Here is a 23,232-nt window from a genome sequence, read left to right on the forward strand (position 1 = left end):
ACCGTCATTAGGCTACCTCTAGCCAGACAGCTAGGACATGGCTCGCCTCCGCTCACCCTAGTTTTGACACGAGGGGCTGCCACTATTGATCTCTCTAATGTATTCACTTGGAGATGAGCATTGAATTGGATTGATTTGATTGTTCTTTCCATTCTCTCCACCACCCCATGTGGTTAAATGCCTCCTCAAATTGAGTTTGGTACATTTAGCTTGATATTCTACTATAAGTGCCATTTGATCTACAGTTGATGCCGGAGGTTTACATACACTTAGGTTGGAGTCATTAACTTTTTCAACCACTCTACAGATTTCTTGTTAACAAACTATAGTTTTGGCAGGTCTGTTAGGACATCTACTTTGTGCATGACACAATTCATTTTTCCAACAATTGTTTGGAGAGATTATTTCACGTATAAGTTAATGTTTCACAATTCCATTGGGTCAGAAGTTTACATGCACTAAGTTGACTGCCTTTAAACAGCTTGGAAAATTCCAGAAAATGGTGTCATGGCTTTAGAAGTTTCTGGTAGGCTAATTGACATCATTTGAGTCAATTGGAGGTGTACCTGTGGATGTATTTCAAGGCCTACCTTCAAACTCAGTGCCTCTTTGCTTGATATCATGGGAAAATCAAAAGAAATCTGCCAACACCTCAGAAATTTGTAGACCTCCAAGTCTGGTTCATCCTTAGCAGCAATTTCCAGTTTCCAAATTTCCATGCCTGACGGTACCACGTTCATCTGTACAAACAATCGTACGCAAGTATAAACACCATGGGACCACGCAGCCGTCATACCGCTCAGGACCGCTCTGGAAGGAGACGCGTTCTGTCTCCTAGAGATGAACGTACTTTGGTGCGGAAAGTGCAAATCAATCCCAGAACAACAGCGAAGGACCTTGTGAAGATGATGGAGGAAACATGTACAAAAGTAACTATATCCACAGTAAAACGAGTCCTATATTGACATAACCTGAAAGGCCGCTGAGCAAGGAAGAAGCCACTGCTCCAAAACCACCATAAAAAAGCCAGACTATGGTTTGCAACTGCACATTGGGACAAAGAATGTACTTTTTGGAAAAATGTCCTCTGGTCTGATGGAACAAAAATAGAACTGTTTGGCTGTAATGACCATCGTTATGTTTGGAGGAAAAAGGGGGAGGCTTGCAAGCTGAATAACACCATCCCAACCGTGAAGCATGGGGGTGGCAGCATCATTTTGTGGGGGTGCTTTGCTGCAAGAGGGACTGGTAAACTTCACAAAATAGATGGCATCATGAGGAAAAAAATTATGTGGATATGTTGCTTCAATATCTCAAGACATCAGTCAGGAAGTTAAAGCTTGGTTGCAAATGGGTCTTCCAAATGGACAATGAACCCAAACATACTTCCAAAGTTGTGGCAAAATGGCTTAAGGACAACAAAATCAAGGTATTGGAGTGGCCATCACAAAGCCCTGACCTCAATCTTATATAAAATTTGTGGGCAGAACTGAAAAGCGTGTGCGAGCAAGGAGGCCTACAAACCTGACTCAGTTACACCAGCTCTGTCATTAGAAATGGGCCAAAATTCACCCAACTTATTGTGGGAAGCTTGTGGAAGGCTACCAAAAACATTTGATCCAAGTTAAACAATTTAAAGGCAATGCTACCAAATACTAATTCAGTGTATGGAAACTTCTGACCCACTGGGAATGTGATGAAAGAATTAAAAGCTGAAATAAATCATTCTCTCTCCTATTATTCTGACATTTCACATTCTTAAAATAAAGTGGTGATCCTAACTGACCTAAGACATGGAATTTTTACTATGATTAAATGTCAGGAATTGTGAAAAACTGAGTTTAAATGGATTTGGCTAAGGTGTATGTAAACTTCCGACTTCAACTGTATATCATGATGATTTAGTTCATTTTCTGCTATTGTGTGGCTTCATCTAATTTTTTTCAGATCTAATTATCAACTGCTCCTCAATAGCATATTCGGATTTAGAATAAAGAACATATCATTTTTCAAAGCAGAAAACTAGTGGTTGTGAATGACTCTTTTATAGTATTCTTTTCACACTCAACCCTCTTATACTGTGCTTAATTCACATTCTGGGCTAATTAACTATTAATGAGCCAAGTGCTCACTGATCTGCCCTAAACTTGAAGGTTAATCCAAGGTGCTGTTATTACACATCACTGGAATCTGATTCATGTGTGTCAGTTCCTCCACCGTGTTGGGGTGTGTGGGTGGTGGGCTAGGTCTCTCTGTGTCGGTCTCTGTGCTGTATGTACGATCGATACGGATGGGTGGTACACTGTATTCTGTTTGGGAAGCCAAATGCACAGGCCTATCTGGGGGGCCCGATGGATGACTAATGGAATCAGACCTGTGGCAGGTTGCATAGTAGCCTGGTCTATGGCAGACACCCCAGGGGGCCTCCACACTACAGGGGCTTTTATGAGCTTACCTCAGCACCAGTCTGGTGTGAAAGGCGCACACAATGTTGCTGGCAGACAATAAACACACACACACACGAAGTGAGTGTAGCTGGTTCCCCGAGGCGGTGTTGTCAGCTCAGCTGCTGGTGAATCATTTGTTTGCCCAAGCCTCCCCAGCCTTCGCCTGATTGGAGCATGTCTCCTTCTAGCCCCATCTCTCACCTCCCCATGACCTCACAGGGGGGTTTAGCCTTACAGCACTGCTGCAGTGCAGCTAAAGTAGCCTTGACCCCAGACACAAACTCAAGTGTTGTCATTCTCAGTAACATTTGCCATTTGTTACATCATCATCATGACATAGTTTTTCTTGAAGCTCAGAGTCATATTCAAATTATGTTATGTACTATATAATGGTATGGCATCTCCCCTTTTGAAAACTACAGTTAGAAATGACCATGGAATGGATTCAGTCTCTGCGTTCCCATGGAACATTGTTTTAAGGATGTTTCAGTGTGAGTATAGATGGCTGTATGTGCAGTCTTTATTCTTAGATCTCCTGCACCTGCTTAAAACCACTCAATATGCATATACGCTACCGGTCAAACGTTTTAGAACACCTACTCATTCAAGAGTTTTTCTTTATTTCTACTATTTTCTACATTGTAGAATAATATTGGAGACATGAAAACTATGAAATAACACATATGGAATCATGTAGTAACCAAAAAAGTGCTAAACAAATCAAAATATATTTTATATTTGAGATTATTCAAATAGCCACCCTTTGCGCCCTCTTGGCATTCTCTCAACCAGCTTCACCTGGGATGGTTTTCCAACAGTCTTGAAGGAGTTATCACATATGCTGAGCACTTACAGCCTGGAAGTGTGTTGGGTCATTTTCCTGTTGAAAAACAAATGATAGTCCCACTAATGGGACTATCAGATGGGATGGCAGAATGCTGTGGTAGCCATGCTGCTTCAGTGTGCCTTGAATTCTAAATAAATCACAGACAGTGTCCCCAGCAAAGCACCCCCACACCATAACACCTTCTCCTCCATGCTTTATGGTGGGAACCACACATGCGGAGATCATCCGTTCACCCACACCGGATCTCACAAAGACACAGCGGTTGGAACCAAAAATCTCCATTTTGAATCCCAGACCAAAGGACACATTTCCACCAGTCTAATGTCCATTGTGTGTGTTTCTTGGCCCAAGCAAGTCTCTTCTTATTGCATTTTTCCACAATCGGTTGGTAAGCGCTTGCACAAAATGGAAAAATATGCGTAACTGGAGTTTGTGCATTTATCGTCTATAAATCAAATCAAGCTTTATTTATATAGCACATTTCAGACATGGATGCACAGACACAATGCGCTTCACAGGAGAAAAACAAAACAATGAAAATAAAAACAGAAATATTTATTACACAGGAAAACACTGGAGGATAAAAACAAAAGAATAACAATAAAAACTGAAAGACTAAAAAAAGCACAGTCCAGAATTTGTGATAAAGCTTCATTGACTGAAAATCTTTTGGAGCTCATTTTTGAGTGTCTGTGTCAGAGATGTGGTGCTCTCCCACTGAGGAGAAGCTTGGGAAAGCTCCTTTTCACCCAAACATAATTGTAAAAATGCCACCAAAACCAGTCAAAACAAAATAAATCAAAGACACTTGTTTATTTTGGACCTGTGTAAAAAGCCTCCGGGTCAAAATGACCCACAACATCATGTTTGTATACAAAATATACACAGACATTCCACAACACATCAGTGTGTCTACATTTTGAAGTTAGGTTCATGACCCTAAATGAGGAAAAGTCAATTTCATGGAGAAAAAAAAAGAGGTTCACTAGTATTTTTTGTAAAAAAAAAATTACCTTTATTTTACTAGGCAAGTCAGTTAAGAACAAATTCTTATTTTCAATGACGGCCTAGGAACTGCCTGTTCAGGGGCAGAACGACATATTTTGTACCTTGTCAGCTCGGGGATTTGAACTTGCAACGTTTCGGTTACTAGTCCAATGCTCTAACCACTAGGCTACCCTGCCACCCCACATCTCAAAAGTGGAAATGGGTCTGATTGACCCGCAACATAATAGTAGGGTTAAATATGTCCAGATTCGGCCTCCCCCAGGTTCTCTGGCAGGCTATTGTAACTAAAGCCTGCCTCTCCATGCCTCCTAGGCTTTTGGATAGTTAAAAGGCCAGTACCAGAAGACCTGATGGACCTACTGGGTACATAACTTAAAAGCATGTCTGACATGCATTGGGGTGCACAATCGTGGATTGATTAAAAAACCAATAGAATAATCTTAAAATGTATTCTAAAACCAGTGCAGAGACTTTAAAACTGGTGTAATGTGAAACTTGTCATAGAGTAAAACTTGTCATAGAGTAAAACAGTTCATGGGAGTTATCTTTTGATGGTGGTGACTCATTAGTTTAGCTGAAAAGGTTTGGGTTTTACAGACTTTCATGATGACTTTCGTGTAGAAAAACACCGCTTTCACAAGCCCCATGTTATGGAATTGGGGCAAGTTTTATATCGGTGGAAAGAGGGGATTGAGCTACTGCCACTGCACAAAACGGTACGTCTCTAGCATAAACACACAGGGAGCCATTCAAATTTCAAAAAGCGTCACCGTGTGATGTCCGGGTGCGTCAATCAACTCTAGGGGTTAGTGCTGAGAGATGAGTCGAAACTTCAGTTTACTTTTGTTTTTTAAATAACTCATTTATTATTTTAATTCCATTTCGTTTTTTGTCCTGTGAGCTCAACGCACAAATCAAGCATGAACTGTGGGACGTTATAGGTGTAGTTTTCAACAGGATAATATTCATCATAGTTAGCGCAGAAAATGTGTTAATTAACTATATTGACCAGAATCCATTGTGCCTACAGCTGCCTATTTTCATTTGTTCTTGCATGGACAAGCCTGTGGGGCAAGCCAGACAGACAGACACGGAAAAGAAGGGAGGGAGGGAGGGAGTGGGAAGGAATGCGTCGCGAACAAGGGCTATAGAGAAGTTGCTTAGGTATCTCTGCCCGACAATACATCTAATTTATTGATAGTTGTTATTTAGCAGTCTTAAAAGTATGCCTTCTCTACTGTAATGACCTGACTAGATCATAAAGGAGCACTTCTGACACCAATGTAATGAAACAGGCAGGGAGCAGGCCTCGAACCCTCGACCTTTGAGCCCGAGGTCAGGCGCGCTATCGACTGTGCCGCAAAAGCATGCTCGTGCGGCAGGGACGGTTTCCGCGCTTATAAACCCAGGGTTGTTACACTACTTTGAATAACTACTGAAATAGTGATTCTGGCAGGCAGCTAACCAGCTAGGCTACAAGCCTGAATAGGATTACTCTTTTGAGAGCACAGAGATCGATGGCTGGCTGGTTGCTATTGCCTGAGCAGAGATGATGATTTGGAATGAAATAAGTAATCAATTTCTTTTTTTTAAATATACACGACAACTGAAATATGTTATTAAAGTAATGTGAATATAGGATGCTTTATTGAGTTTGTATTAATTAACTTACAAAGTCATCGTCATACTAAAAACAAATATCTAATATGCACAACCAAAATATTTAAAGTAATGTGAATAAGTTGTTAGAGCCCTAATAAGTGATAGTAATGGGCAGTCAATACCATGAAGTGTTGTATTGTTACAGCATTCAACCCACATAATACATTTATTGATTAAAATCAAAAACTGATTATCTAAAACCTAACTGAAACCGAACCCACTTCAAAAAGCACTAATCGCTCAGCACTATTAGAGGCTTAAGTGAAATTACCAGGTTTCGCCCACTAGATGCCCTTTTCCTTCTACTGGGCTTTTGTCCATTTTTCAGGTCTCTTGTGTTTATCAAATGTATCACAACATTTTCTTTGCAACTTTAGGTAGAAAACCAATAGCTTTTGCTATTGATGAAAATAAATTGTGTGGTTATTCTCACATATCAGTCCTCCATGAAAGCAATTTAGTTTGTCATTTTCTTAGCAACCTAATGCTTCAACCCAGTTCTCCTTGAATAGTCCAACAAGTGGCAGCTCTCTGAGAGGGCTATCCCTATGGTACAATTCTCACATGAAGCCCAAAAATTAGATGGAGAAATGGGAAAGTGACTAAAATGTTCTGACAAACCTAATAAAATGATATAATTTATAAACCATTATGTATTTATTTGTATAAAATTATTAGGAAATATCTCTTATGTGATTAGTGACATTTACCATTTTACCTGTGGTAAAATGTGGATTATCCACATGCTTTTCAATGTTCATTGCCTTTACTTGCAAACTACAAAATAAAGGGTTACAGCCCTGTAAAAAAAGGTACGAAACAGGGGAGCAAAATACAGAATTCAACATGAGATAAAGTCCTGTTGAATACTGTGCCAGCTCTGGGTTGGCCCAGGAGTAACAATGCAGGAGACTTCAATGGCTAATTTCTCTGAACAGTGAAAAAAAACATAAACTTCACAGAGAATACAATACATAGAATGAATAAATAATACTCCAAGCCGCAGCTTCATGCTACTTGTCAAACAGAGAAATTATACTGTATACTGGCCGTTGGGTTTTGCTTGGTGTGTGGGGTCCGTGGGTGGCTATTTACATTTTTTTTTAATTCCTCATGTCTTACTCATTGTTAGGATGAAGTTTTGTCCAATTCTAATGTTAGGTACTATATTTATTTAATGTTATATGAATCCTATAAATTAAAATGGCCAATTTGGTTGCAATAAATTAGCTTAATTTCTCAGATCAAATTATATTTCATCAAAATAATGTTGCTGAAATGCTGATCTTATCTATTTCTAACTAAAGAAACAAGTTCAGAACAATTTGAGATGGTGGGTGTCGAAGTCCTCATTCTTGTGCTTTTTGAAGTGGAATGACCCCTAAGCCTCTCTGGCCCTGTAGCTTGTCTACATCGAAAGGGATCAGGTCATATCCCAAAGACGTACCGTTTCAAGTCCTGCCGCTGCAGTGCTGCTTCCCTTTCTCACTTTCCCACTCTTCTCTGTGTTGTTTTGAACCTCTCCATAGACCTGATAGTCTTAGAAATCTTAAAAAACAACAGTGTCCCCGTGCCAGGTTTCCTGGGCAAACCTGTTACCTTACTCACACTTTCCAAGAAGCTTCATTTAGCTTAGCAGGCATCACTGAGTGAGAGCACTTTCCGGCACTCAATTTGTTGTTGAAACAGTTTTAGCGATGAACTGCAATGAAGAGTGAGGTAGTCATGTTCGAGGCATACAGGAATGGTGTTCAATCCTCTACGTATGGGACTGGCACAAAATGGACACCCTCGAGTGCATCCCTCTGTAGAACTCTTGTGCTGTTTTCATTTTTTCCCCCTCTACCTTGTTCACTTGTGCAAAACTGGGGTCAGTCAGTAACATCAAAGAGGATGTGAAGCCAAGATGATTCCTTCATAGCATTAGCTGTCAAACTTTTTTTGCATTGTTGTTCCTATGATAAAGTTCCAATTTGAAATATTTTATGTCTTAGTAATAAGTGTCTTTGACGACATTGGTCATTGAAAAATAGACAAGTAATTTCACGAGAGAGGCAATGGGATGTGACAATCACAGAACTGTTTACATGCAGTGTCTCATGAGTAATGATTTTTTGCTTGCCATTTAAAACGTTCTTTAGGCAGCCATTGCTGCACTGCCAAGGCTATATATTTGCTAATTTACCCATTTTATTTTGCTTTTGGGTAGTATTTACTGTAATAAATTGAAGGATCATTCAATTATTTCGCTACATACTTGTCCATATCTGAGTGGTCTCTTGCTAGATGGTGTTAACTTGGCCTTTTATTGTTAAAGTAGAACATAAAAGGAATATTGATCAAGATTATTCAATTTAAAGGCTCGGTAGCATAAACTTAACCACATGTAACATTGATTTGTATTAGAATACGCACCAAAAGTCCCAATGCAAAGTGACATCTCAGTTTCCTATTTTTTTAGTTTTTTTCATTAAACTGATCAGAATTCCGAAAAATGACAAAGTCATGGCGGAAAAAACATTTGCGGGTTGTGACGTAATATGGAGGACGCGGTATGCCAGCCTATTCTCTATAATGTAAACCACCATGGTCGACATAGCTTACTATTAAGCTAGAGAACAACTAGTCTAGAACAAAACAATATAAACTAGTCTAGAACAACAGATATAAAGTAGAGGGAGTGGAGACTTACCGATTGATGGCTGAGTTGGCTACCAAAGTCAAAGAAGAGTCATGGCGAGGCCTTCAAGAGAGAGGCCGTTTCACCGGCCAAGGGAACGTCAGCTAATCCAATAGTGATAATAGTGAGGTAAATCCATATTGAATTTACCCGGTTTGTCTCCATCAATGCTGACACTGACGCTGTACTGATAGTTTGGCAGTTCACCCTCGCAACAACTGCTCCTCGGGCACCGATGACGAGGACATTGATTAAGGCAGTCCCCCGCACCTCTGTGATTGAGGGGTTGGGTTAAATGCGGTGGATATTTTTCAATTGAATGCATTCCGTTTTGCCACTGACTAGGTACAGTATGCCCTTTCCCTTTCTCACTAAGTTATTTAGTCTTTGACCACACTGTGTTGTTACTTAGGTAAGTAAAAACTCATGGTTCCTACCTTAAAGGAATTGATTTTATAACAAGACTAAATAAATTAAAAGCTACTTGCAGTGGGACCTAACCTTCTGCTAAAGCTAACGGATAATAGTTAAAGGCTAGCAATCGATTTCCCTGCCCTTGGATCTTGTTTTCCATTGATCAGCCTTGTTAGCTTGAACACGATAACAAGTTCATTGTTCCCCTCAGCCTTTCAACGTATCAATTAGGCCTCTCTTTCTCCATTTTGAATGAGTCTGCATTTAAGGGTCTAAATATCAGCTAATCCCCTTCTCAGCTAGCTGCTTAGCCACCACCCAGTGTGCATGATGTCTTTCCTCACCCATACAGTCTATCCCCTATCCTGTCCTAATCTCCTCAAGGCACATCAGAGGAGAACCAGTTTAAAAGCTCATCCTGTTCTCAGACAGTATAGTAGTGAATCCCATGTCTCTCTATTTGGCAGGGGTTCAATATGACTGGCTTGATGTCAGATTTTTTATTGAATGAAGTTAATTTCCTTTTATAAACGGCGCTATTTGGTCAAATTAAGTAACTTTTAAAATAGAAAGAGGTGTTCTCAAATTCAAGGCAGTAGCGGTGGAGTGTTGTATCGCAGTGTATTCGGTAAATGTTATATTATGGATCTCGTCCATGGTTAGACTGAGTGATTTCTTTCTGTCAAAAGAGACCTTCAACTACGAGCTCTGTAGTCTGGGTACTAGCACAGGATTTTCCAAATCATACCCCTCTTGCCTTCTTTTAAAGATACCCACTACCCTTTTCCCCCTCCTCTTCTCCTCCCCTCTCATCCCCCACCCGCCCACATTCAGGACAGGAAATGGGAGCCCTGCCAGAAGCCCCCTCTGTTTCCGGGAATCTGTCCCACAATGCTGCAGTGTAGTAAGTTAGCTTTGACGTGAACGCCATTGTTCAAAGTTCAGGCCCCATTGTCTGAGAGAAGGAACAGCAACAAAAACAAAAACCACCCGCGGAAGGATGTGGAGGGGTAGAGAGAGGGAGAGAGGGGGGCCTGTGCTATTTATATGAAGATCCCTCCCATCCTCCTATCTGTCAGACTTAGGGATCAGGGTAGGGTAAGGATCTACGTGTTTGATATGCCAGCCAGTGGAACAACTGGGAGCCAGAAGGTGCCTGAGGACATGGGGCTTATGTTGGCATCGTCACACCACCGCCCGTTTGATTATGAAATGAATTAGTGGGTCTGGTCTTAAGTCATTTCTGGTCCCCCTAAGTTATGGTGGTGGTTGTGATCATGTGTTGTGTAAGCAGAGGATGACAGATGTTCCTATGATAGTGCACTCTACTGGTTAGCAGCATCTTATGGGCAGTACCAGCGGCAACTTGGCAAAGTCGGGGATTAGAAGCTGGCTGTGGCTCACTGAGGATATCACTACCAGAAACACAAACCTAAGTATACAGAAACATGCAGATGACCAGGGAGACAAGGGCTTGTATTCATAAAGTGCATCAGAGTAGGAGGGCTGATCTAGGCTGTACATGGGGGACCTAATACTGGATCAGCAGTTCTACTCTAAGGTGCTTTATGGTGCCCTGGTTTCCCCGGAACTGTACATTTACTGTATATACGTATCGTTTCTGAAAATGTACACTACCGGTCAAATGTTTTAGAACACCTACTCAAGGGTTTTTCTTTCTTTTTTTACTATTTTCTACATTGTTGAATAATAGTGAAGACATCAAAACTATGAAATAACACACATGGAATCATGTAGTAATCAAAAAGTGTTAAACAACTATATTTTATATTTCACATTCTTCAAATAGCCACCCTTTGCCTTGATGACAGCTTTGCACACTCTTGGCATTCTCTCAACCAGCTTCACCTGGAATGCTTTTTCAACAGTCTTAAAGGAGTTCCCACATATTCTGCGCACTTGTTGGCTGCTTTTCAGGTCCGACTCATCCCAAACCATCTCAATTTGGTTGGGGGATTGTGGAGGCCAGGTCATCTGATGCAGCACTCCATCACTCTCCTTGGTCAAATACCTCTTACACAGCCTGGAGGTGTGTTGGGACTTTGTCCTTTTTGAAAAACAAATGATAGTCCCACTAAGCCCAAACCAAATGCGATGGCGTATCGCTGCCGAATGCTGTGGTAACCATGATAATTAAGTGTGCCTTGAATTCTAAATAAATCACAGTTCGCGTCACCAGCAAATCACCCCCACACCACAACACCTTCTCCATGCTTTACGGTGGGAACCACACATGCGGAGATCATCTGTTCACCAACACCGCATCTCACAAAGACACGGCGGTTAGAACCATAAATCTCAAATTTGGACCAAAGAACTGATTTCCACCGGTCTAATATCCGTTGCTCGTGTTTTTTGGCCCAAGCAAGTCTCCTCTTCTTATTGGTGTCCTTTAGTAGTGGTTTCTTTGCAGCAATTCAACCATGAAGGCCTGATTCACACAGTCTCCTCTGAACAGTTGATGTTGAGATGTGTTTGTTACTTGAACTCTGTGAAGCATTTATTTGTGCTGCAATTTCTGAGGCTGGTAAATCTAATGAACTTATCCTCTGCAGCAGAGGTAACTCTGGGTCTTCCATTCCTGTGGCGGTCCTCATGAGAGACAGTTTCATCATAGCAATTGATGGTTTTTGTGACTGTACTTGAAGAAACTTTAAAAGTTCTTGAAATGTTCCATATTGACTGACCTTCATGTCTTAAAGTAATGATGGAATGTTGTTTCTCTTGGCTTATTTGAGCTGTTCTTGCCATAATATGGACTTGGTCTTTTACCAAATAGGGCTATCTTCTGTATACCAACCCTACCTTGTCACAACACAACTGATTGGATCAAACGTATTAAGAAGGAAAGAAATTCCACAAATGAACTTCTAAGACCTATTAATTAAAATGCATTCCAGGTGATTACCTCATGAAGCTGGTTGAGAGAATGCCAAGCATGTGCAAAGCTGTCATCAAGGCAAAGGGTGGCTATTTGAGAATCTCAAATATAACATTTATTTTGATTTGTTTAACACTTTTTTGGTTACTACATGATTACGTAAGTGTTATTTCATAGTTTTGATGTCTTCACTATTATTATTCAACGATGTAGAAAATAGTAAAAAATAAAGAAAAACCCTTGAATGACTAGGTGTTCCAAAAACTTGACTGGTAGTGTATGTCCATTGTGTAACATTCTTGACGTAGCATGCAATGGCAATACAAAGTTGTAGAATATAGTCACATGTGGTAGCGAATGAAGAAAACACTTTTAATAAATTCTCTAATGAACATGTTTTAGTCCAGGTACATGCTTAATCAGTTGTTGCTTGACTTAACATTTCCGTATCTCACGAATGTCAAAATTCTACAGGCCCAAGGAGTCTTCATGCAGTTGGCGAAAATGATCCTGTCTAGACAATCTGAATAGGCATCACAATATAGAATTAGAACAGGACTTCACCAATGACAAAGAGTAGTATTATAGTTTTTAATCCTTTCTCAACTTTGTTTTTGCAGGGTTCCCAGTTGTTGTTTCGTTAATCTTTGTCCACATTGTCCATCACGAAGGACTGCAATCGTGACATCCAGATGAATATCTGCGTATAACTAGAAAGTCTTACCACAAAATAAATCATATGCCCCCAAGAGTTGGGACACCTGTGTCCGTAATGGAACCTTATTAGATGCAGCCCTGTGTTTGAGTGGATTAATCCCGATGTGATTAGGCTTTAGGACCCCATACCTCCTTACACTCTGTTCAGCATATTAAGATTACACTTAATGTGTTTCGAATGGAATTAAGAAATTTTGAAATATTATGGCGAGCAATGTCGGAGTCTGGAGTATAGTACGTAAACATTATTAGTGACCAATGTTCCATTATTGAAGTGACCAGTGTTCCATGTCTATGTACATAGAGCAGCAGCCTGTAAGGTGCAGGGATGAGTAACCGATTGGTAGCCGGCTAGTGACAGTGACTAAGTTCAGGACAGGGTACTGGGTTTTGGCCGGCTAGTGATGGCTATTTAACTGTCTGATGGCCTTGAGATAGAAGCTGTTTTCAATCTCTCTGTCCAAGCTTTAAAGTACCTGTTTTGACCTCACTTTCTGGATGATAGCTGTCATGTGTCTAGACCGATGTGTCTGTCTGTCTGTCTGTGTGTGTGTTACTCACCATGCCATCTGTGTTTTTGTGTACCCAGGACCCTTAGCATTCTCAGCAAGGACCACCCCCCAGACAAGAAACCCAAGAGTGACAAAAACACAGTCCCACCTCTGCAGGAGTTTGACCCTACTGGTAAGTGTGCCAATATTCCGGGCCTTCCTCTGACACTGCATGCAGTTTCTGGATGGCAGGGAGTTCAGCCCCAGTGATATACTGTATACTGGGCTGTCTGCAACACCCTCTGTAGCGCCTTGCAATCGAGGGCGGTGCAGAACCCATACCAAGTGGTGATGCAGCCAGTCAAGATGCTCTCAATGGTGCCGCTGTATGCATGTAACTTTATGAGGATCTGGGCCTCCCGAGTGGCGGTGTGGTCTAAGGCATCGCAGTGCTAGAGGCGTCACTACAGATCCCAGTTCGATTCCGGGCTGTGTCGCAGCCGGCCGCGACCGGGAGACCCATGAGGCGGTGCACAATTTGGCCCAGCGAATTAAGCGAACAGTGTGTCAATAAGCAGTGCGGCTTGGCAGAGTCGTGTTACTGCTCTCGACCTTCGCCTTTTCCTAGTCCGTATGGGAGTTGCAGCGATACTGTAACTACCAATTGGATGTCACGAACTTGGTGAGAAAAAGCTGTAAAAAAAATAGAATAATAATAAGCTCTCGACCTTCTCCACTACAGCGCCATCGATGTGGATGGGCGCATGCTCGCCCCTCCGCTTCCTGTAGTCCACGATCAACTCCTTTGTCTTGCTGAAGTTGAGGGAGAGGTTGTTGTCCTGTCACCACACTGCCAGGCCTCTCACTTCATCCCTGTAGGCGGTCTCATCACCTACCACTGTAGTGACATCAGAAAACTTGATGGTGCTGCGTGTCCACATGGTCGTGGGTGAACAGGGAGTACAGGAGTAGACTAAGCACACACCCCTGAGGGGCCCGTGTTGATGATCAGCGTGGCAGATGTATTGTTACCAACCGTCACCACCTGGGGCCGGCCTTCAGAAGGTCCAGAATCAAGTTGCAGAGGGAGGTGTTCAGTCCCAGGGTCCTGAGCTTGGTGATGAGCTTGGAGGGGACTATGGTGTTAAACGCTGAGCTGTAGTCAATGAACAGCATTCTCGCATAGATATTCCTCTTGTTCAGGTGGGCGACAGCAGTGTGGAGTGCAATAGAGATTGCGTCGTCTGTGGATTTGTTGGTGCGGTATGCGAATTGGAGTGGGTCCAGGATGTCGGGATGATGGTGTTGATGTGAGTCATGACCAGCCTTTCAAAGCACTTCATGGTTGCAGATGTGAGTGCTACGGGACAATAGTAATTTAGGCAGGTTCTTGGCACTTGTGGTCTGCTTGAAACATGTTGGGAGATTACAGACTGGGACAAGGAGATGTTGAAAATGTCTGTGTAGATACTTGCCAGAGCTCTGAGAATCACATCAGCCACGGAGAGAGCGATCACAGTTGTTTGCCTAGACGCGGGCATAGAAGGCATTCAGCTCGTCTGGGAGGTTTGCGTTACTGGGCAACTCATAGCTGGGTTTCCCTTTGTAGTCCATAATATTCTGAAAACCCTGCCACATCCAACGAGCTTCAGAGCTGGTGTAGTAGAATTCTATCTTAGTCCGATATTGACCGTTTCCATGTTTGATGGCTCGTCGGATGTCGTAGAGGGCTTTCTTGTAAGTGTCCGTGTCCCGTTCCTCGAAAGCTGTAGGGGGAGGGATAAAAGCAAACAATGCCCCCTCCCTAACTGATAGTGGAGTGGTAGATGCCCACTTTACCTTTTTTCTCAGCTCAGGTACCTAAATACAACATAGACATATATACTGAGTGCACACAACATTAGGAACACCTGCTCTTTCGATGACATATAAGGACCAGGTGAAAGCTCTGATCCCTTATTGATGTCACCTGTTAAATCCACTTCAATCAGTGTAGATTAAGGGGAGGAGACAGGTTAAAGAAGGATTTTAAAGCCATTCAGAGGGTTAATGGGCAAGACAATATTTGTGTGCCTTTGAACGGGGTATGGTAGGTAGTAGGTGCCAGGCGTGTCAAGAACTGCTGGGTTTTTCAACATTTTCCCATGTGTATCAGGAATGGTCCACCACCCAAAGGTGATCCAGCCTACTTTACACAACTGTGGGAAGCATTGGAGTCAGCACGGGCCAGCATCCCTGTGGAACGCTTTCGACACCTTGTAGAGTCCATGCCCCGATGAGTTGAGGCTGTTCTGAGGACAAATGGGCGTGTAACTCAATATAAGGAGGGTGTATATCATTTACACACACAAACACACACGTTAGCTCAGACAGATCCAGGTCAGAGAGGCCCAGCTCATGAGCTCCATCAGCAACAGAATGGAAAATGAATGTGTTTATGCAACACATGTTAAATCGTATCGCATCAAACCGAATCGCATTGATTCGTTCCTCTAATCAAATCGAATCGCACCGAATCGTTTCAAACTAAAATGTATCGTTCCTGTATATTATCGCAGTCCCTGTATTTAACTAAGGCCTTTAGTCTCCCATTGACATCGATGCATGCTGAATACAATCATTTGGTATCGTCCCCTTTCGGTCTGTAAAATTGTCATTGATCCTGCGGTAGGTAGCACGCCAATTCTCTCACTGTCTCACATTAGATAATGGAATGTTAATTATGCAGTGTCTCAACATGAGAAAGTGATGCGGTGACATGCTGTAGCCTAGGTTGCTGCTGTAGCGCCAGTGTAATGACTATGTCTATTCACTAGACACCAAACTGAAGAAAACAAACCGAAGCGGGGTTGGACTACCTTGTCCAATAAGAAAGGTACATTTTATGTTTTCTGTCGCAAACCGTTTTTCAACTGAAAATGTTTCACAACAAAAAACAAGATTCTTATTGCCTCCCACAATGTATCATTTGCCTAGGGTTTGTGTTGCCTAGGGTCCGAGACTGTTAATGAATATGACCCTGGTATTAAAGCTCCACTCTGGAGACTAGGAGCTAATGTTTGGTCTGGGCTGGGGGGTGAAATGGGAGCGCCGTGGCTCCCCAGCTGACAGACAGATAAACACGCAGCACCAGGCTGATGCTTATCTTCTGTTAGGCTGGGGAAATGCCAGCAGCAGCAAAATGAAACACACACATTCTCTCACACAACACGCACGCGCACACAGTCACAGTAATACACACTCGTACACACGTCACTGCTGCTGGAGTCTGAGGATGAAAGACACACACAGTCACGGCTGCTGGAGTTCGAGGTTGAAAGTGTACTTTGAGCCCTAGTCATGTGATGAGGTAGTCTGCTCTACAGACAAACGCAGCACCAAAATCCCTCTCTTGCTAGACTATGTGAAAGACTTTCTTGGAGTGACTATTCAATGCCCTGGTGACAGCATGTTTCCTAGTCAAAGCTGTTTGTAGTGTAAATGTATCCTCAGTACTGGGCGTTGTCTCTTTGAACACTGTTCTTCTCACTGAGAAATTGGAATAAACAGAGAAGTGGTATGGTGTCCACTACACTAAGGTTCCAGGTCTGAATTGTAATTGTGCTTTGATTCGCTGTTGATGTAAAAATACCCTCATAGGATGTTCTGTATGGTCTGGTACCACAGAAGGTTGTTGGTGTATTGTGAATGTTACTTGTAGTTCTAGGGAATAATGGAAACATGCCATTTAAGCCTAACAATATACAGTAAAAATCAGTGTTTCTCAACCTCCGGTCCATGGTATGTTGCTGAACGGTCCCTGAGACTCTAATCTGGTCAGTTATACAGAGCTAGTTTTAATGTAAGCTGTCCCGCTAGGAGGAAAAAACAAAAAAGGTTGAGAAACGTTTACCTTTATGCCTTCGTTTTCTTTGTATAAGCGCCATTTTAGGCCTTCCTCTGAATCATTATTTGTTTGAATATTGCTCATCTTTTTTAACATTCATACCCTCAGTTACCATTTCAGTTTCTTTTTTTTCAAGGGTGCGTTATCAAAAACAATTACTATTTGCAACAAAATTCAGACTGTAAGGTGCATAGTCACACTGGGGAAGAAGACTTTCACTCTTTTTTTCTGTCATTGTTTATTTTCACCTCCCAATGTTTCCTTTTTAATTTTCTTGGCTTTTGGTGTTTTTTTCCCCTCTGTGTGTCCTGGTTGTGTTACTTTACCATGTGTACTGTCTGACGTGTTGTACTAGACGTGCCTGTGCAGCAGACTGGCTGTGTAGTAGCCGAGGGAATCCCCTCCGAGTCCTGTGGTAAGATGGTCTAAACGGCTGTCTCTCAATAGTCTTTTAAATGACCTCCTTTCCTTTTCCTGTCATTTCCTTCATCTGGCATGTGGTAACTGGCCAGTGGACAGGTGAAAGCCAGATTCACCAGGACTAGGCTTTTTTTCACATTTCACCTATCACTTATCCAATCTGTTAAGTTCAGTGCAAACTAAGGGATGCAAGTAGAAGTGGACATTTTGCACCCCCCCCCCCCCCCTATTGAGATATACCCTGTTGGTGTGTGGTGACTGTTTTTCTGTGGAGAAGTCCCCAGTCCTTTTGCCATGTGTCCCCCAGTCATTCACTCACGCCCTAACACGAGTCCTACACCTCCTTTGTTCTCAGTTTATTTTATTTTGATTAAACTAAGCCTTGCCTTTTATTGCCCTGGCAGTGAACTTTCCCACAGTGTTTGGATGTTTTAGTGTTACATGGCCAGAGTAGCGTGAAGGAAGATGTTTGGGTTGAGGAAGGAACGCTATCAGGAGGGTTTGATGGAGGTAAAAATACACCTGTTTAAGTCAATGAATGAAGACTCCTATTTAGGCATGAAAATACATTTGACTCTAAAATGTTAAAGGGGCAGTTCAGCCAAATGACCTATTTATTTACATGCTTTGCTGTCATTAAGCTAGCTACTGCCACCAACCGTTAATGTTAGCATTTTGTAACCAAAAACCAATGTATGTCAATGTCCCCCAGTTAGCACGCTTTCAATTTCATGTCCAGCTCATATCTGAAAGGGATTGTGTAGCCCAATAACTTTGATGTGATTTGGGCATGACATTTAAAGCATGCTAACTGGGGGACATGAATTTACTTTGGTTCTTGGCTAGAAAATGCTATTATAGCAGGTTTTTTTCTGTTTCAAATGGGGGCTTAGGTGGTGGCCGTGGCGAATGGCGTGGTCACCCACCAAATTTTTTGATGTCCTCCTCTTGGCTGCGGAGATAAAATGTTGCGGTTTTAAAACAAATTTTGTGCAATCATACACCATTTTTCCATGGGACTGAGAGAACATTTTCAGTTTTAAAGCACATTTCCTGCAATTCTACACTTTTTGCCATGACTTATACCATGTTCGTATGCAATCTGAGTGCCTCAAACATTATAACAAAGTCAGTGGGGGCCGCATGTCATGACAAAATACTCCTGAATGCATCATTTTGTAAATTTTAGATTCTCCCTGACTGTCTGTCTAGGTTTTGATTGTTAGTTCTCAAAGATTATATTATTTAAAAAATATATATGTCCATTATATTTTCTGCATGACATTTACACTGATATCTATTTTCCATCCAATTTTTTTCCCTGAAAAAAAAAAAAACTTATGCAGTCCACCCAATACTTTTCTATGCGGAAAAAAATATGTACAGCGTCAGTCAGTGTCAGTGGCTAGTTTAACAAAACCAAAGCAATACATTGCATAAGTTGTTGGGTTGCAACATTAGCCATTATTTGACATTGCAACATGTCTTGCTGTGCCTCCTGCAACCTGGATTACTAGTTTAATCTGCTTTCTCATTTGACTTTTACAATATGCACTCCCTGAATATAATGACGATATTGGTTTGGCTGAACCATTGTGTTTGACCTGTTAGTGAAACTGACCTGCCTGTGAACTGGTGTGATCTTGTGTGTGTCTCTATTTGCAACTCAAACAACTCAAAATCTGTGTTCAAGCAAACATGACAGGGGGTGTTGTTGTCACTTATACCAATGTTCCCCAAACAACGTGTCCTCATATGAGTGTCAAACTGGGTTCTTAGAGGGTCATGTGTTATGCCATTATTCATAACAGCCTATCTTGGCATCATACTGATATTAAAGGGATAGTTCAGCAAATTTGTTTAGATATTTGTTTCCTTACCCTAAAGCAGTCTATGGACAACGAGTGACTGCAATCCACACATTTGTGCTATTCTGTATTCTGTGAAAAATATCTAATATGCAATTTAGCTGAACTATCCCTTTAACAACAATAAGCACTTTTCAAAATGCATCCATGTGTTAAAGGCTTTTGAAGGAGAGTGGAGTGCTATAATAACTGGGGTGTATTAAGTATTTGAAAACAGGTATCAATCATTCATTTCTGCCACTCAATAGAAGCTTCAAAAGCCATTTTCCTCAGGCCTCGTCAACATTTTATAAAAACTACTAGCCATAAATACAGAGCTGAGCTATTGAAAGAGTACCTCCGCCACCAAGCAGACACATTGCCCTATGTATAGGAAAACAGTTTGACACCCACAGTTCGTATTATGCCCCGTCACGCATACCGTGTCCCACATCGCCATCCTTGTTTCCTCTCACTGTGCCAACCCGTGTGTTGTGTGGTGATGGTGAGTAACACACCATATCTTTATCTTCTGTCTGTCTGTGTAGGGCTTGTCCAGCGTTGTGTGATCATTCAGAAAGATGAGAACGGCTTTGGGCTGACGGTGAGCGGAGACAACCCTGTATTTGTGCAGCTGGTCAAAGAGGGTAAGGCCTTTTCCATCCTATTCTAATCTACACCTTCCTGCGCTGTAGTCAAGGAAATGATGATGATACCTATTGCGCTAATGCTAGTTAGCATTGGCACTCGAGAAACTACCTCTAACTTCCTTCATTCTGGACACAGAGACATAAATGGTATCCACAAGTTCATCTGACTCTGGGGAAGTAGATAACGGTCCTTATTGCCAATAATCTCGAAGTATTCCTTTAATTGGTAAAGCATGGTGCTTGCAACCCTAGGGTAGCTGGTTCGATTCCCACTAGGGCCACCCATATAAAAATGTATGTATAATATATATAATGTTTTAAGGAAATGTAAGTGCATATCTTGGGGATGTAAACCTTTTGACGTTAGATCAACATGTTTGATTGGGAGCAGAATATTAATATATATTCTACATCATATAGTCTTGATATCCAAGTCAACAATAAAATGTATTGGATTTATCTCTGAATGTGTCATTATACAGTTGGATACAGTAATATCGCTAACCTTTTATAATTCTCATTCCCATTACGTGTCCTGTACTGTCTTCTTCTGCAGATGGCTCTGCCATGCGAGCGGGAGTCCAGACGGGTGATAGGATCATCAAGGTGAGGCTCATTCCTTCTCTGGGGCCCATTACACTCTTCCTAGACATTACCCTTAGCCTAATCTTTAATTGACAGATGCATGTAGTAGCGTCTGTCAATAGACTGTGGGATGGGATGACTAACGAGGAACTTTGTTCGGGCACAATTTCGCAGGTTCTATTTGGCCCATAGACTTGCCCGAGACTTGCTGAGAGTTTTTGTTTAGAGGGGTGGAGACTTCGCTAGTACATTTTCTAACATGTCTCCCCCCCAGAACTTAATTAAGCATCTGACGCAATTTCGCAATTTTATTATTGTCCGAGATAAACTGATCCTAGATCTAAGGGTTATCTTTCCAAAATCTTACCTTATGCATTTCAACCAAAATGCTAAACCGAACTTAGATCAGTGTGAAGGGGGAACTTCATTCTGCCATTGTCTCTTAGACAGAAACCGATCAGGGTGAAGTTTCCCCTAGGTACAGATCTAGGATCAGTATCCCCTAAACTTAGCCAAAGTAGGGAAAATGCTGAACTGACCCAAGATCAGTGTGTTGGGGCAACTTCATCCCGCCTCAGACAAGAGAACCCTGCAGGGTACTAATGTAGGTTGTGGGTCATGGATTAGGCCCCCTGCATACTTTCCCACTCTGCCCCCTGCTGGGTTGATGAGGAGCTACACCATAACATGACAATGTATTCCAATGTCATTGGAAAGGGCAGGATGCCTTCATGCTGTGCATAGTGTCAGTGCAGAAAATGAATTGTTAGTCTGTGTGGGGGAATCCCAACTTTCTCCTAATGAGATAGTGTGAGACTTTGGCAATCAAGCCATTTTTCTACTTACCCAGAGTCAGATTAACTCATTGATACAATTTTATGTCTCTGTGTTCAGTTTTAAAAAGTTGAAGGTAGTTTTGTGAGACATTGTTAATTAGCATTTCTGCAATGAATGGTAGTCTATAGGTACAGCTTCCCTTTAAGTAAAATCTTCACTTAGTCATGCATGGATGTATGGATGTTTACACTTGAATGGGCAGGTAGTGCTGCAGGTTGGGCCATTTTACTGAAAGATAGGTGGTTCGAATCTCTGAGCCAACTAGGGGAAACATCTGTTGATGTTATCTTGAGCAAAGCATTTAACCCTAATTGCTCCTATAAGTCGCTCTGGATAAGAGTGTCTGCTAAATTACTAAAATGTCAATTTAAAATGAATGAACATTTAGAAAGAAGTAAGGTGTTTCTTTGCATGGAAAGAGTTATGTACGCCTGCTCCTGTTGAATGTACCCATTAACTAATATGGGGTTTCTAATCTGGGACAGAATGCATAGTCCTCCCATAGAAAGTGTTCCATTTTGATTGATGTTGTGACATATAGCAGATGTTCTGTTTTTGTTGCAGGTTAACGGGAGCTTAGTAACACATTCAAACCATGTAGAAGTCGTAAAGTTAATCAAATGTAAGTCAAAGTTGCTGTTTTATATCTAATTGTTCATAGACATGAAAAATCATAGGCTCTTCAAGAGACACACTTTCTTAAAGCTAACAAGTAGTAGGCTTTAATGCATTTTGAATTGCTTATAATGTAACCAAACTCTCTTGTCTCTCTGTGTCAGCGGGCTCCTATGTGGCCCTCACAGTGCTGGGGAGGCCCCCGAGACTGGCCCAAGTCCCCCTGTCAGAAGTCGAGGGTGGAGACCCAGGGGTCCTGTCGTCGTCCCTCTCCTCACCCCACTCTCCGGGAACAATGGGGGGAACAGGGGAGCACTGCTCCACCTCCACCAGTTCCCAGGACCACATCATCTCCCCGCTGTCCCTCTGGGTACGACTGACGGCCGGCCACCTTTGCTCTGTGGCTGCAACTGAAATGGCATCCTTTTCACTATATAGAGTAGGGTGCCATTTCAGATGTGTGCCTCTTTTGTTCTTTCCCTCTGTCTCTCTCTTAGCCTCCACAGTTCCACATCCCTTCTTCACCCGTCCCCATCCCCCCGTCCTCTTTCCCACTTCAGCTTACACCCACCCCCACTCACTCTACCTCTTTCACTTTCTAACTGGATCTGTATTCTCACGCTTCTCTCACTAGTTTCCTCAATTTTTTCATAAATCTGTCACTCTCCCTCTGCTGCACTTGTCGCTGTCCTGTCCGGAAGCAAACAGTCTTATAATTTATGTTTTTCTTTACTTTGGTTGGTCCCTAAGGAGGAGAATAACGCTGTACACAGCCAGAAGGTGGACATCTTACAGAATATGCTGTCCAAGCAGCAGCAGGACTTACAGGCAAGACACACACACACACACACACACACACACACACACACACACACACACACACACACACACACACACACACACATAGTATCACCATACTCTGAAGTTTTCTACATGAGGAGATGAGACAGTCATCTAGTCAAATTTTTTATCTTTGATTTGAATGAGAGTATTCTTTGGAATTGACAATGTTTTTTTATATAGTTAGGTTCATAGGACCTGGAGCCATGTTCATGAAGCATCTCAGGTCCGCCCTGTACATCAATGATACTATATGATTCCTATTGAATTTTTTACCTTTATTAAACTAAGCAAGTCAGTTAAGAACAAAATCTTATTTTACAATGACGGCCAACCCCGGCCAAACCCTCCCCTAACCCGGACGACGCTGGGCCAATGTGCGCC

At 42.0% G+C, this 23,232-nt stretch overlaps 1 protein-coding gene across 2 annotated transcripts in view; it reads left to right on the forward strand.

Annotated features, from left to right (window-relative positions):
* The window catches only part of LOC110538903 (rho guanine nucleotide exchange factor 12), a 120,238-nt gene that overhangs the window by 36,978 nt on the left and 60,028 nt on the right, over positions 1-23,232 (forward strand). For both annotated transcript variants that reach the window (XM_036937653.1, XM_036937654.1), the window contains exons 2-7: positions 13,267-13,361; positions 19,870-19,968; positions 20,528-20,577; positions 21,958-22,015; positions 22,173-22,378; positions 22,759-22,836. In XM_036937653.1, coding sequence (XP_036793548.1) covers positions 13,267-13,361; positions 19,870-19,968; positions 20,528-20,577; positions 21,958-22,015; positions 22,173-22,378; positions 22,759-22,836 — 586 coding nt within the window. The remainder of the gene's footprint in view (positions 1-13,266; positions 13,362-19,869; positions 19,969-20,527; positions 20,578-21,957; positions 22,016-22,172; positions 22,379-22,758; positions 22,837-23,232) is intronic.

Source organism: Oncorhynchus mykiss, chromosome 12 (assembly GCF_013265735.2).
Source record: "Oncorhynchus mykiss isolate Arlee chromosome 12, USDA_OmykA_1.1, whole genome shotgun sequence".
In the NCBI taxonomy this organism is placed as follows: Eukaryota; Metazoa; Chordata; class Actinopteri; order Salmoniformes; family Salmonidae; genus Oncorhynchus; species Oncorhynchus mykiss.